Source organism: Mercenaria mercenaria, chromosome 6, assembly GCF_021730395.1.
Source record: "Mercenaria mercenaria strain notata chromosome 6, MADL_Memer_1, whole genome shotgun sequence".
In the NCBI taxonomy this organism is placed as follows: domain Eukaryota; kingdom Metazoa; phylum Mollusca; class Bivalvia; order Venerida; family Veneridae; genus Mercenaria; species Mercenaria mercenaria.
Window position 1 is genome coordinate 72,093,934 of NC_069366.1, and position 16,257 is coordinate 72,110,190.

Genomic DNA, 16,257 nt, shown 5'->3' on the forward strand with positions numbered 1-16,257 from the left:
ATAAGAAACATTTCTTATAGGAATAAGGTCAGTAATTCGGTCGAAAATGTGCTTCCGTGGTGTAGTCGAAAGATGTCCATAATAAATAGATCCTAATTTTCCCATTGTTTGCGCAAATTCGTGTAGAACGAGTGCTTTAATCACCATTTTTCACTACTAGAATATATTCTGCATGAAATGAGACGGTTTTCATCTTGATACACCCCACATGGCAAGTTTTGCAGATCGAAACCGGAAGTAGGTGTTTATTGCGCGGATGAGAGCAAATATGCGCCATTTTTAGGGTAGCAGACCACAACTGACTGGCATTTCACTAGGAACTACATAACCCCCTATTTTCATTTCATTTTTTCGTTAATTTGTGATAGAACTTCCATGAAAAATAGGTGTAGGAAAAAGTGATGTTCTCTAAAGATACGTAAAGACGAACTGAAGTTGTCGTTTTTTATATGAAACAAAGAAGGATTTGAATTACTGACCTTTAACCAATAGTTCTATGTATATACGTCTTCCACTATTTTAGCACGTGACTTTACAATTCGGTACGGTACGGTACGGAAATTAGATACTCAAGGGGAGATTACTGTTAACTGCTTCCGGCTGTCAAAAAAAAAGAAGGGAAAAATGAAAAAATGAAAAATTGAAATAAATACTTTTTTTTCAAACAACAAAGATGAAATATGGAGAAAATCAAGCAGCGATTTAGCAAAAGCACTGCGCTAGAAAATGTCCTGAGCGACAGGCACATCGACGCGCAGGAACAGGAACTGGCTGATGATACAGATGCTTTTACGAGCTCGAGTGAACTCGAAGTTGACATCTCACTCAGACTTAAGCTCTCAGAATCTACAAACAGTGTGAACCAGAAAAGTATCCATTGTTGATTTATTGATCCTGTAATAATCACATAGACAAACGCAAAATTAGGCACAGACACTTAGACTTAGAGGTCATGTCCCCCCTCTCAATAATCCCCTCAGCCCCTGCCAAATACTGATCAAGCTTGGTTAGTGTTGCATAGTAAAATTTACCACACAGACACAGACAATATCATCAATGGTTATAATAAAAATACTCGCCTGGAAAGTCGTCTGCTGCGATGGTCGAGAGGTCTAAGGCACTGGTTAATAACACGGCAGTGGCTACGATTACGGTACCGTAATCCTAGCCTCTGGTTCTAGGATTACGGGAGTTCCGTATTCCTAGACAACCCTATGAGAATAGGCTAGGATTACGGAAGTATTTTAAGAGGCATCAAATTTATGTTAGGACATGCATAAATGACATTGTAAACTTACTCATTTCACTAAATAAATTTTCGTGCTGTCGATCGGCCGTTTTGGGTTAGTATAATCTGGAACAACTGATATAATCTTAATGGCGGTGCGCGGAAATATTATAGAAGTATCTATGTTTCGTATATACCTGCATTTTTAGCTCGACTATTCATAGAATAGTAGAGCTATTGGACTCGCCCATGCGTCCGCGTCCGCATCGGCGTCCGCATCGGCGTCTGCGTCCCGATTTGGTTAAGTTTTTGTATGTAAGCTGGTATCTCAGCAACCACTTGTGGGAATGGATTGAAACTTCACACACTTATTCACTGTGATAAACTGACTTACATTGCACAGGTTCCATAACTCTATTTTGCTTTTTTACAAAATTATGCCCCTTTTTTGACTTAGAACTTTTTGGTTAAGGTTTTGTATGTAAGCAGGTATCTCAGTAACCACTTGTGGGAATGGATTGAAACTTCACACACTTATTCACTGTGATAAACTGTCTTACATTGCACAGGTTCCATAACTCTATTTTGCTTTTTTACAAAATTATGCCCCTTTTTCGACTTAGAATTTTTTGGTTAAGGTTTTGTATGTAAGCTGGTATCTCAGTACTCACTAATTGGAATGGATTGAAACTTCACACACTTGTTCACTGTCATGATCTGACATACACAAAGCAGGTTCCATAACTCTGTTTTGCTTTTTTACAAAATTATGCCCCTTTTTCGACTTAGAATTTTTTGGTTAAGGTTTTGTATGTAAGCTGGTATCTCAGTATCCACTAACGGGAAAGGATTGAAACTTCACACACTTGTTCACTGTCATGATATGACATGCAGTGCAAAGGGTCAATAACTCATCTTTGCAATTTACAAAAGTATGCCCCTTTTTAAACTTAGGAGTTTTGGGTTAAATTCTTATACCGTATTTTCCCGTATTAACGCCCCCGGGGGCGTTACATTTTCCAAAGAGGGGGCGTTTATTTGAGGTAAAAAAATAAAAAATGAAAATTTTTACAAAACTTAAAAACATCGTTCAAACTAGCTGTAAAGTGTTTCTGTGTTGTTTAATCCCCCCAAAACGTAATTATTTGGCATCCAATTTAATGCAGTGTGTCTTTTATGCATTTAAATACGGTACCTCGTGTATTTCATGTCTGGCTTTTTGACACGCTCGCGACACTACACATTACGTCATGACCCAAACAGCTGTGTACTCCGATAACATTTTCCTTAGTACATGCGGGTAGCTAATTGCGCAATACACAATGTCAATGGTTTGACACGCTGCTGTGCCTGCTTTTAAATTAAAAGTTCTTAAAACTGCCGAAGAAAAGGGTATATCGTAAACACATTGCTGCAAGTTTGTTTAAAGTCGACAGGAAGCGTGTGCGCGAGTGGTGTAAAAACAAATCAAAAATGTATTTACCGTTTAATTTTCTGTTACGTACCGTACTTAGTACAAATGTTTTGGACTTACGGTACATGGACTGTTTAAAAGTGTGTTTAATTTTTAATACATTGGACTTTAGTACTGTAAATTACTTATTATGTGGACTTATAAAAATGAGGTAGGTGATTTTTTCCCCGTTCTTGTTGACTTTTTTTCCCTCCAAAATGGGTGGGGGGCGTTAATTAGAGGGGGGGCCTTAATTCGGGAAAATACGGTATGTAAGCTGGTATCTCAGTACCCACTAATGGGAATGGATTGAAACTTCACACACTTGTCCACTGTCATGAGCTGATAAGCACTATGCAGGTTCCATAACCCTATTTTACTTTTTTACTAAATTATGCCCCTTTTTCGACTTTCTTATTCATTCAAGCGACAAGGCTGTTAAATAGTCGAGCGTTGCTGTCCTCCGACAGCTCTTGTTTTTCATCAAGTCAACACAAATGGTATTTAATAACATACAATATGGTTATAAAACATAAAATTCAAAGTATAGATTTTTCTTTTTTTTTTAATCTAACTTTGATTTGACACTCATATTTCTAATATATTTCCGCGCGCCGCCATTAAGATTATACTAACCCAAAACGGCAGATAGAAAACACGAAATAATAAGGCAGGCATGAAAAATTAAGTGAAATAAGTAAGTTTACAACATCATTTATGCGTGTCCTAACATATACTTTATGCCTCTTAAAATACTTCCGTAATCCTAGCCTATCCTCATAGGGTTGTCTAGGAATACGGTACCGTAATCGTAGCCACTGCCTAATAACACTGCACATTTTTTGTCAGGGCTGTGCCGCCGTGGGTTTGGTCGCCGCTGTGGGTGATCTCTTTTTTTTCAAACATTATTTTTACCTTGAGATAATATCATTAAAAAGAATACGAAAATATTAGAAATTTATATTAAATTTGAAAAAAGGAAGATCGCCCACAGTGGTGACCAAACCCACGGCGACCCGCGGCCCTAACAAAAATTCTTGCAGAATAAGATTGCATTTGTCCATTCTAAATAAATGGCAGTTATCTTACCACTTGCATCTGGAATCAACATTGAATAGAAGAGAATTATGGGTAGGGTGCTTACTGCTTTAGGTGTACTAGTATTGTAACGTTTTAGTGCCACACAAATCCCGTCGGTGAAAAGCTAGCTCATCACCAAAGGTGATTTATCGCTCTTATATACTGTCATCTTACTCCAATGACAACTGACAGGTTTGCAAATTTGCATATTAATGGAATTACTTCCCTTTATGCATTCAGTAATCTTTACAGTATATATAGTATATATATATATATATATATATATATAATATTATACTATATTAGGCAGAAAATATTAGCATGTTGATCAGTGTAAAGGTTTAGTGTGACATATACATGCATACATTAACTATATTAAGTATATATGGAAAACCTTATTAAGCATATATGGAAAACCTTTCGATTACTCGTTTAAGGTAGGGATAATTGCAGTATCTCAAAGGACTGCTTGGTGGGCCCGTAGAGGTTGTTGTATAATTACAGCAGATTAAGCCAGATTTACTGTAGACATATTAATTATCAAACAATACTAAAGGTTGGACAACCTACAGGAAGGTTGTGGATTCAATTGCTGTCTTATGTCAGATAATGTCCCCGCATGTGTCAAAAATCAAAACATCCTGTTTTCGGCCTCTATCAAATTTAAATTTTCTTCTATTTCCATCAGCAGGAAACTAGGTATTTCCCACATAAAAAGAATGTTCACAGGTTTCTCTTTCAGTCTCCACTGAACCCCCTTTTCCCCTCCGTGTTTATTAGGTTATTTTGCCACTCTTCTAAAGCGTATTTAGATTTGTAGATTACCTCCCGTGAATACTCTTCAACAAGAAGAACACAATACAGTGCTCCAGGTTTATTATTTTTTCGGTATGTTTAGGTTAAGTTTTGTGTTTTTGAGTGTGACTTTGTGCTGTATCTTATACAGCCAAAGTATTCTAGGCAGCAGTAGACCCTTTAGATATGCTACAATGCTCTCGATAGCTAATCAGGTAGGCAAACTCGAAAGAAAATTCAAGAAGGTCATCAATAGAAATAGGAAACCCACAGACATGCCCTCCACAATAGTCCTTTTATGTTAACTCCTCCTTGCACTATCCCATGATATCGAGAGCAATCGAGGGCCCATTCAAGCTGAAGCTTACTTGGAAGGTAACTCATCCGTTTTCCCCTGTGGTAACTATCAACTCCCTGTCACCTGGAGTTGCAAAGGCCTCCAGTGTGACATGTGTATGGTATGGTACCATGCAGATTGCCAAAACGTTTCCGACTTCCTTTACGACATCCTCGGAGACTCATCAGCTGGGGTAGCAGTCTGGAAGTGCTCACTTTGTGAGAATATAAATGTCTCAAATGGTTCTGTCCCCAGTCTGGACTCATTCGAAACATCGAATCCCTTCGCCAACCTTGATAACTCAAACATGAGTGATATGTCTTTCTCGATGGCTCACACATCCACTCCAAAGCGTCACCTCCCTACCCAACAAACAAAAGCCAAGCCCCAAAAAGGTAAGAAAAATAATATAAGAAGGTCACTTAAAGTCCAAGTAATTAATTGTAGGTCAGTTGTAGACAAAAAACTTGAATTTAGTAATTTAGTAAATTCCACAAAGCCTGATATTGTGATAGGTACCGAGTCCTGGCTTAAACCTAAGCATCGCACTAGTGAGGTATTTGACTCAGACCTAGGTTACTCTATCTTCCGTCGCGACCGAATCAAGCAGGCAGGCGGAGGGGTCTTCAATGCAATTAGAAACTGTATCACAGCCCAAGAAATGCCCGAACTTCAGTCCGAGTGTGAGGACCTTTGGGTAAAGTTAGACCTGGTAGGTAATAAGTCTCTAGTTATTGGTGCTTATTACAAGCCACATGAATAAGACATTAACAGTTTCGCAGAATTTACTAAATCCCTTGAAAAGGTTAATAAAAAGTTTTCAAATGTCTGGGTGGCCGGGGATCTAAATCTCCCAAAAATGGACTGGGACACCAGCAGTCCATCCCCTGAATGTAAGCACCCCACCTTCTACCGTCAGGTTATTGAAACATTTAATGATTCAAACCTAACCCAAATGGTCAACTTACCAACTAGAGGAAATAATATTCTAGACTTATTCCTTACTACAAACCCAACTCTTGTAAATCAGGTCAACATCATACCGGGCATCAGTGATCATAATATAGTAGAAACAAAAGTCAATACATCCGCAAGGATATGTTACCAGAAGCCTCGAAAAATTTCCTTGTATAAAAAAGCAAACTGGCAGGAAATAAAACAGTCATTAATTGACTACCACCAGGTTATGACCAATGAAGGTAAATACTCCGCACTAAACACAGAAGAGTTATGGGGAAATTTCTCAAATACCCTAAACAACCTTGCAGAAAAATGGATTCCATCCAAACAGTCAACTATAAGAGATCACCTTCCATGGGTCTATCAGGACATAAGAAACAAATCAGAAGGAGGAATAGAGCTTTTAAAAGGGTTAAGAAAACTAGCTCATCTTCTGATCAAAAGAAGTTTCAAGACTTAAAGCATCTAGTGCGGAAAAAGGTCAATAAGGCTTATAGCCAGTATCTTGAGCACATCCTAAACTTGAACAACACTGATGCCTCACTCCCAAATAAACCAAATACTAAGAAACTGTACTCGCTCATTAAACACTCGAGACAGGAATCTTCCTCTATCACCCACCTTAGGTATGAAGATAAACTCCATCTGTATGATCAGGCTAAGGCAACAGTACTGAACAAACAGTTTCAGTCTGTTTTTAGCCCCAAATCACTACTAAACCTCACCTCGCTCAGCAAAATGAAACTAACTCCAGATGGTAATTCAGTCCCTACTATGCCAGATATTAGGATAGGCACAAATGGTATTGAGAACCTTCTCAGCAACCTGAACCCTCATAAGGCCAGTGGTCCTGACAATACTTAAAACACTCTCTGTAGAACTATCTCCCATCCTTGAGGTCATATTCCAGAAATCCCTGGAGGGAGGATCACTTCCATCCCAGTGGAAATCCCCATATGTTGCCCCCATATTTAGCTCACATGTCACTTTGTGACAAGGTGAGCTTTTGTGATCGCGCAGCATCCGTTGTCCGTCTGTCCTTGCGTGCGTAAACTTTTGCTTGTGACCACTCTATAGAGGTCACATTTTTCATGGGATTTTTATGAAAGTTGGTCAGAATGTTCATCTTGATGATATCTAGGTCAAGTTTGAAACTGGATCACGTGCGGTCCAAAACTAGGTCAGTAGGTCTAAAAATAGAAAAACCTTGTGACCTCTGTAGAGGCCATACTTTTCAATGGATCTTCATGAAAGTTGGTCAGAATGTTTATCTTGTGATATCTAGGATCTTGAAACTGTCGGGCATGTTGCCTTTCCAAATTGTCGTAGGTCAAATAATAAAAAAACCTTGTGACCTCTCTAGAGGCCATATTTTTCATGGGATCTGTATGAAAGTTGGTCTGAATGTTCATCTTGATGATCTAGGTCAGGTTCAAAACTGGGTCAACTGCGTTCAAAAACTAGGTCAGTAGGTCTAAAAATAGAAAAACCTTGTGACCTCTCTAGAAGCCATACTTGTGAATGGATCTTCATGAAAATTGGTCAGAATGTTCACCTTGATGATATCTAGGTCAAGTTCGAAACTGGGTCACGTGCCTTCAATAACTAGGTCAGTAGGTCAAATAATACAAAAACCTTGTGACCTCTCTAGAGGCCATATTTTTCATGGGATCTGTATGAAAATTGGTTTGAATGTTCATCTTGATGATATGTAGGTCAGGTTCGAAACTGGGTCAACTGTGGTCAAAAACTAGGTCAGTAGGTTTAAAAATAGAAAAACCTTGTGACCTCTCTAGAGGCTGACTTTTGAATGGATCTTCATGAAAATTGGTGAGAATGTTCAGCTTGATGATATCTAGGTCAAGTTCGAAACTGGGTCACGTGTCATCAATAACTAGGTCAGTAGGTCAAATAACAAAAAACCTTGTGACCTCTCTAGAGGCCATATTTTTCAATGGATCTTCATGAAAATTGGTCAGAATTTTTATCTTGATGATATCTAGGTCAGGTTCAAAACTGGGTCACATGAGCTCAAAAACTAGGTCACTGTGTCAAATAATAGAAAAAACAACATCATACTCAGTTCAAAACTGGGTCATGTGGGGACAGGTGAGCGATTCAGGATCATCATGGTCCTCTTGTTAAAAAAGGTGATAGGTCAAATCCAGTAAATTATAGGCCAATTTCATTAACATGTGTCCTATGCAAAGTTCTTGAACACATTGTTTCCTCATCTATTGTTAAGCACTTCACCAACCATGGTATTCTGTATGACCTACAGCATGGATTTAGGGAAAAAAGGTCATGCGTTACTCAGTTAGTTATGTTAGTAAATGATCTGGTCACTTCAGTCTACAAAAAGAAACAAGTAGATCTTATACTTCTAGATTTTAGTAAGGCTTTCGAGGTTAGCCATGAGAAAGTCCTTTTAAAAATGCACGAATATGGAGTCAGAGGTAACACACTAAGATGGGTCAAAGGCTTCTTAGATAATAGGATCCATTTAGTAGTCCTAAATGGCACTACCTCTGATGCCATCCCAGTATCATCAGGTGTCCCGCAGGGGTCTGTACTTGGTCCCCTGCTCTTCCTAGCTTACATAAATGACCTCCCACAAAACGTCAGTTCCAAAATCCGTCTGTTTTCAGATGACACAGCAATATATCTAACTTTGTCTACTGCAGACCAATCTGTCACTCTCCAAAATGACCTAAAACTTCTACAAAAGTGGGAGTTGGAGTGGGATATGGAGTTCAACCCCTCCAAGTGTCAAGTGATCCACGCCACTAGAAGGAAACATCCTATCCCTACCCAGTATTACCTACATGGAGTCCAACTTAAATCGGTCAGCTCAGCTAAATACCTAGGCGTGGATATCTCAGATGACCTATCATGGGACAATCATATAAACAGGTCAACCAAGAATACTAACCAAACCCTAGGGTTCGTACAAAGAAACATTAAGGTAAATCCCAACCCATTAAGACCATTGCTTACCAGACTCTAGTCCGACCCCAGCTCGAATATGCCTCCGAGGTATGGTCGCCCCACACCCAAACTCAAATTGACCAAATTGAAAGTGTCCAAAGGAGAGCCGCCCATTGGATCAAGACTGACTACGGCCGTACTTCCAGTGTAACAGATATGCTACACTCCCTAAACCTTCGTCGACTGGATTTAAGGCGTATAGATTCTAGGTTATCACTCTTCTATAAGATTCATCATGATCTGGTTGCAATCCCAATCGTAGATTACCTTACCCCAATGACCCGATGTGTCCGCTATGGCCATTCCCTAAGTTATAGGTTAATTACTGCAACCACTGACTATTACAAGTTTTCTTATTTTCCGAGAACAGTGTACCATTGGAACCAACTTCCCCCCAGTGTTGCCAACCTCCCTACCCTAGAGCAGTTCAAGGCTGCAGTTTGCAGCCTTGAACATGCCTCGCCCTAGTTATCCTGCAAACTCAAGTTTTAACCTTTTTATATCACCAAAGTTTTTTTTTTTTAGTTTCTTCCACTCTAAATTTTTATCACTATATTCTTTCTCTTTTTGATTTTGATGCGCAAAACGTCTACGTTCCCGCAAGGGGTTGGACGTCAGTGGAAGATAGATAGGTAGATGACTGTAGGTCTTCAACCACTATTAAATTTGAAAAGTTGCAGTATAACTATAACGCTAATTATATTTTGTGAATTGTAACACATGCACACACTAAAAAACTTCCCAGACAGTGTCATAAATTCTAATTGACGGTATTGCATAATTCAGTCTATTTCAACAATTTTAGATATTTTTGTCTTTGATGGATACTTTTTTTTTATCATGTTTTAACAGTTTCATACAAATGTATTTGCAAGTTTACAACCTTTATTCCAGGTAATTGCGAGACAGAAGATGTAGAAACCAGAGAAATGTATGTACCAGACCTTGATACTGAAAATCCAATGAATGGACAAACTGTGTTCGAAATTATCTCCACAGATACAATCAAAGATGGACACTCTAACTTTGTGGTAAATATGTAATCTTTTATCTAAATATCTTAAACCAAAATCATGTTTTCCTTTATTTCATTAGAACTTGAGGGAAAAAGCAGAATATTGATTTTTTGTAAAAAAAAGTCTTATGGTCTTTAGAACTAAATGTTAGATATTGATACTTACAGAAGGAAATGCATTTTTGGTATTACAGAGTTTAATAGTGTAAAATTACTTAAGAACTTTGATATCCCATATGTATATATTTGAACATATTGCATAGTCTTACTCTTAATGAAAGCTTAGTAGGCAAGACGACTAAAGTGAGAGAAAAAAATATTGTTACTTGCAGAGCATTTTGTTTGAGGCTGAGTTTAAAACCTTAGCCTAGAAACTGAAAACGTCCACATATTTAGGTCATGTCTCCTGTGAATTTGTGATTAGCTCTGGTTCATGAATATTTGCCAAAATAAGAATATTGTTCAGCTCACAGTAACATAATTTGTGGTAAAGTTGTATGTATTGTGAAATCATTAATATTCGTGGAAACTAATTTTCATATATTAAATGGAAATTCCATCAAACATCTAAAATTCCTATTCATTCTATCTTCAGAAGTTGACATCTACTAATTCATATCTCCAAGAATGTGATGTAGTGGTTTGGGCCAAAACTATGAAATTTCATATTCGAGAAATTAAGTGATTTCACAGTATCTTGATTTTTACAGATATACCGGATTTTGCTCACCAAGTCTTCCATTGTGGATCGTAACCCCGTTGTTATTGAGAGACGTTACTCAGATTTCCAGCAACTTCATCTAGATCTGTCTAAACATTTTAAGGAGCATATGGAAGCTATATCATTTCCAAAGAAAAGATTGTTTGGTAATTTTACTCCTAAGACTATAGCCAAAAGAAGTCGAGCTTTCGAACAATATCTTACCCACTTGTATTCCATAGATGAGATACGATTTTCACATACATTTTTAGAATTCTTTTATTTAACCGATCTGAAAGAAGCTTACAATTGTTTGTTGGACGTTGAGTATGAAAAAGCGATCGCATGTTTTCAAAAGGTGCTACTTATTCAAGAAAAAATCTTAGGGTTTTTAAACCTGACAATAGGTAAAACTCTTTGTGCACTTGTCTCCTGTTGTCAAACAGTGGAAGACAATATGATGGGATTGAAGTACGGGAGACAAGCGTTGAAATGTTACACAAATCACGAGGATAACAAGTATTACCTACCTTTGCTTCAGAGCTGCGTACATTTAAGTTGGAAGACAGGAGAAGATAAAGAGAAGTTAGAAGAAATATTAAATCAAAAGAGGCGAGACTCGAAGGATCTCCCTTCTCTCTTGTCTGTGGTTCACAGTTCTGTGATTTTATAAGAAACACTTTAGTCTACTATCAGTTGGCAAATACTGCAAAGATCAAAGGTACCTTAAATCTTGAGGTGTTAATTTTTGCTAAGACAGCATTTTGATTATTTAGCAAAATAATTTTAGCACTTGGAAAAGGGGACGGTGACTCAAGATTAAATCATTTTTAAGGAGAAATTAAACTGAATAACCAAACTGAATCTAAAATTTGGTCATATGATGATATTTGATATTACAGTAGGAAAGTTGAATGTGTAAAGCAGTCCAACACAAAAGGAAGACACAATTTATATGAGCCGCACCATGAGAAACCCAACATAGTGGGTTTGCGACCAGCATGGATCCAGATCAGCCTGCGCATCCACTAACGGTTTCTCTAATTGCAATAGGGTTTGAAAGCGAACAGCATGGATCCTGACCAGACTGCGCAGATGTGCAGGCTGGTCTGGATCCATGCTGGTCGCAAACCCACTATGTTGGTTTTCTCATGGCGCAGCTCATATTTTGATAAATCAGAAAGTAGGGGGTGGGGGGTAAATTTCAAACAATATGAATATGATATGTATATGTTCCTGTGTACATTAAAAAGAACGACTTTATTTAGCTCTACTGAAAATTGTCCAGATTGTTGTACCAAATTGCCCACTATTTTATTCTTTTTTAACTTCAGATTTGGAGTGATATGTTAACTTTAGACATGTATTGCTATATTGCATGAAAGTTGCAATGTTCTGAATTTAGACATCTCAGATGTATATTGATTCAGTGAAATCCACAATGAAAATTCTATACCTCTGCATGCTTGTAAAAAAAAAAAAAATCTCAACCGCTTACTTTTAGAAACGGCCTTCAAGCTTGATTAACCTTTAGCCTGCTGGTGGCAAGTGATTCTACCTGACCAAAATCAGCCTGCATGTCCGTGCAGTCTGATCATGGTCTGCACTGTTCACTATTCAAACAGTTAATTTTTTCAGTGAACACCCATTTGAATAATAAGTGTTACTGTTACGCGCATATAGCCAATCTGCGCATTTGGTAAATCGCGCAGCGCAAATAACTAATTTGTTATCTGCGCAACGATTTGTAAATCGGGCAACCTTATATATTTCTTATATGCGCAGGGCAACTGTCTTGAGCGTTTGGTAAATGAGTCTGCGCTTTTAACATATGGATGATATCTCCCGATAAAATTGAATATCATTAGAGTGTTAGACTTGTAGGCCTACATAAAATTGTAAAACTGACGGTGATCAGGCACGCGTAAAGGTGCGAATTTGTAAAGAAAAAGAAAAACATTTTTAAAGTAAATGAGCGTATTTATGCGGTAATTTCTCACGTCCCTGGTAGTTTATGGCCTATAAATTTCTGTTGACGACGGTATTAAGAGTCATTTGTCATAGGTGTTAAAAAACGTTAAAATGATACAAAATATCCCAAGTATATTTAATAACACAAGTATTTTTTTATTTATTTTTATACTTTTTTAACTTTTAAACGCCGTAGCCTGTGCGGGATGTCGGTCCTGCGCTAATAGAAAATCTGGAAATTACTCTGATAATATGCATATCTGCCATAAACCATGCTAACTTTTACATTGTTTAACAATTACAGACTGATATTGCAAATCTTGGTTTAAAAATGTGTCATAAATTTATTTCAACATCATTAAATTCATGGGAGTCGGTCACCTGGTTTCAATACCTGCAATATGATACAATATGCAATAAAACTCAAACATGCGTGAAGGTGTGATTTCCTTCGGATAGCCACATCGTCCTCTCTATTCTTTTTATAACTAAAGTATTTTACTTCATTCGATCACACGCAGTCATTTTATACCGAATATAGAACATAAAGGAGACTTACATAACAGACTGAATTGCCACACACTTACCACATTTCACCATATCGCTTTTCTTTTCATCATATTGAAAAATCGCAATTCTTTTTACCGACGTGAGCATATCTCTTGACATGACCAAGATTAAAAATAAAACAAAAATAAACAGAATTAAAAGACGAACTTACAGATCTTTTATACTTATATAATTGTTAAATGTTTTATAGTGAGATAAATAGAATGAATAACTAATAAAATTCCTCAAAATGTGAACGAAATTTTACATTTTGTAGGTGTGCAAGATGTGTGTCCTGCGCTAATAGAAGTCTGAAATTACTCCAATAACTTGAATATCTTTTATAAACCATTTTAACTTTTACTTCGTTTTTCGATTACAATCTAAAAATGTAGCTTTTGAAAATCTGAATATAATGTTTCATCCGTAGCCTGCGCGGGATGTTGTTCCTGTGCTAATAGCAATTTCTGAACTGACGTTGATATTTGCAACATATTTCAATTCTAAAAGATACTATTTTTGTAATTTCATAAAAATGTTTTCGGAGTAGAAAAAAAATAGAAAGAAGTTTGATTTCCGTCAAAACGAGAACGAAATATTACATTTGTTATCTGTGCAAGATGTGTTTGCCCTGCGCTAATAAAAAATCTGGAAATAATCCTGATAACTATGATATCTTTCATAAACCATGCTAACTTTATCATTGTTTTATGATTACAGGCTGAAATTGTAGCTTTTGCCAAATGAATATTTTGTTACATCTGTATCCTGTGCGGGATGTCGGTCCTGCGCTAATAGCAAATCCTGAAATGATGTCGATATTTCAAACATATTTCAATTCTAAAAGATACCATTTATGTAACTTCTTAAAAAATGTTTTCAGAGTAGAAAATAATTGAAAAGAAAAGGGGTTTACGTCATAACGAGAACGAAATATTACATTCGTTATCTGCGCAAGAGTTTAAGTTAACATAGTTTATGAGAAACATTCAAGTTATCAGAGTAATTTCCAGATTTATTATTAGCGCAGACACACATCTTGCGCGGATAAAAAATGTAATATTTCGTTCTCGTTATGACAGAAATCACCCTTTTTCTATTCTTTTTTCTACAGTATTCATTTGAAAGTTACATAAATAGTATGTTTTATGAATGAAATATGTCTGAAATACAGTGTAATTTCAAACTTTGCTATTAGCGCAGGACCGATCTGCCACGCAAGTTACAGGTGTAACATTATAGATCCATTTAGATTTGTAAAAAAAACCCTATAGTTTTAGTCTGTAATCGTAAATCAAAGTAAAAGTTAATATGATTTATAAAAGATATTCAAGTTATCAGAGTAATTTCCAGATTTATTATTAGCGCAGACACACATCTTGCGAAGATAAAAAATGTAATATTTCGTTCTCGTTATGACAGAAATCACTCTTTTTCTATTCATTTTTCTACAGTATTCATTTGAAAGTTACATAAATAGTATGTTTTATGAATGAAATATGTCTGAAATACAGTGTAATTTCAAACTTTGCTATTAGCGCAGGACCGACCTGCCAAGCAAGTTACAGGTGTAACATTATAGATCCATTTTGATTTGTAAAAAAACCCTATAGTTTTAGTCTGTAATCGTAAATCAAAGTAAAAGTTAATATGATTTATAAAAGATATTCAAGTTATCAGAGTAATTTCCAGATTTATTATTAGCGCAGACACACATCTTGCGCGGATAAAAAATGTAATATTTTGTTCTCGTTATGACAGAAATCACTCTTTTTCTATTCATTTTTCTACAGTATTCATTTGAAAGTTACATAAATAGTATGTTTTATGAATGAAATATGTTTGAAATACAGTGTAATTTCAAACTTTGCTATTAGCGCAGGACCGACCTGCCAAGCAAGTTACAGGGGTAACATTATAGATCCATTTTGATTTGTAAAAAAACCCTATAGTTTTAGTCTGTAATCGTTAATCAAAGTAAAAGTTAATATGAGTTATAAAATATATTCAAGTTATCAGAGTAATTTCCAGATTTATTATTAGCGCAGACACACATCTTGCGCGGATAAAAAATGTAATATTTCGTTCTCGTTATGACAGAAATCACTCTTTTTCTATTCATTTTTCTACAGTATTCATTTGAAAGTTACATAAATAGTATGTTTTATGAATGAAATATATCTGAAATACAATGTAATATCAAACTTTGCTATTAGCGTAGGACCGACCTCCCATTTAAGTTACAGGTGTAACATTGTAGATCCATTTAGATTTGTAAAAACAACTCTATAGTTTTAGTCTGTAATCAAAGACCTACTCTTTATTCAATCGATTTTGTACTATAATTGTACTATAATAATAATAATAATAATGATAATAATAATAATAATGTAGATAAGATCTGTAAGAATTTTCTTTTAATTCTGTGACTTTTTTATTTCATCTTTTATCTTAGACATGTTGAGAGATATGCTCCCGTTGGTAGAAAGAATATTACTGGGAAATTTCAAGATATTTCAATATAATAAAAACGATATTTTGCTAAGTGTGTGCTCGAGAGAAGTAGAAAATTATAAAAATAGCCCAAAACATACCAGGGAACGACGTGTGCAAGCTGGAGGAAATCACACCTTCACGCATGTTTGGGTTTTATTGCATCTTGTATAAGATTGGAGGTATTGAAACCTGGTGACCGACTGCCGTGAATTTACTGATGTAGAAACAAATTTATGACACCTAATTTAAGTACCGAGATATTCAGAATTTGACATCTATATTTATTAATAAATTGACCAACTGCATGATTTATCAAACACGAAATGCAAATTTCTGATATATAAAGTTACATTTGTTATTTGCGCTGCGCATTTGGTAAATCGGGCAGGTTAAATCTATCCTGCGCAACGATTGGTAAATCATTGCGCATATAACCAACGTACAAAAATTTGTTATATGCGCTGCGTGTTTGGTAAATAGCGCAGATTGGTTATTTGCGCTCAACATTACTGCCCAAATTGATTGATGGACCAGTCCATTTTAGAAATTTAGCAGGGTAAAGGTTAATTTTTATTATCAAACATATTGTGAGACATTGTATCTTAGCTATCTATATTATCAGAGATCTGTAAAGTATAACAGATCTGAAGCTCTCCTATAGAAACAGAGCAAAATCTCTCAAACT

At 36.2% G+C, this 16,257-nt stretch overlaps 1 protein-coding gene across 1 annotated transcript; it reads left to right on the plus strand.

Annotated features, from left to right (window-relative positions):
• Positions 1-579: 579 nt before the first annotated feature.
• LOC123548635 (sorting nexin-20-like) lies at positions 580-12,965 on the plus strand. Its single transcript, XM_045336080.2, has 3 exons — positions 580-870; positions 9,736-9,872; positions 10,567-12,965. Exons 1-3 carry the CDS (start codon positions 681-683, stop codon positions 11,227-11,229), a joined length of 990 nt encoding a protein of 329 aa, XP_045192015.2. The 5' UTR covers positions 580-680; the 3' UTR covers positions 11,230-12,965.
• The last annotated feature ends 3,292 nt before the right edge of the window (positions 12,966-16,257 follow it).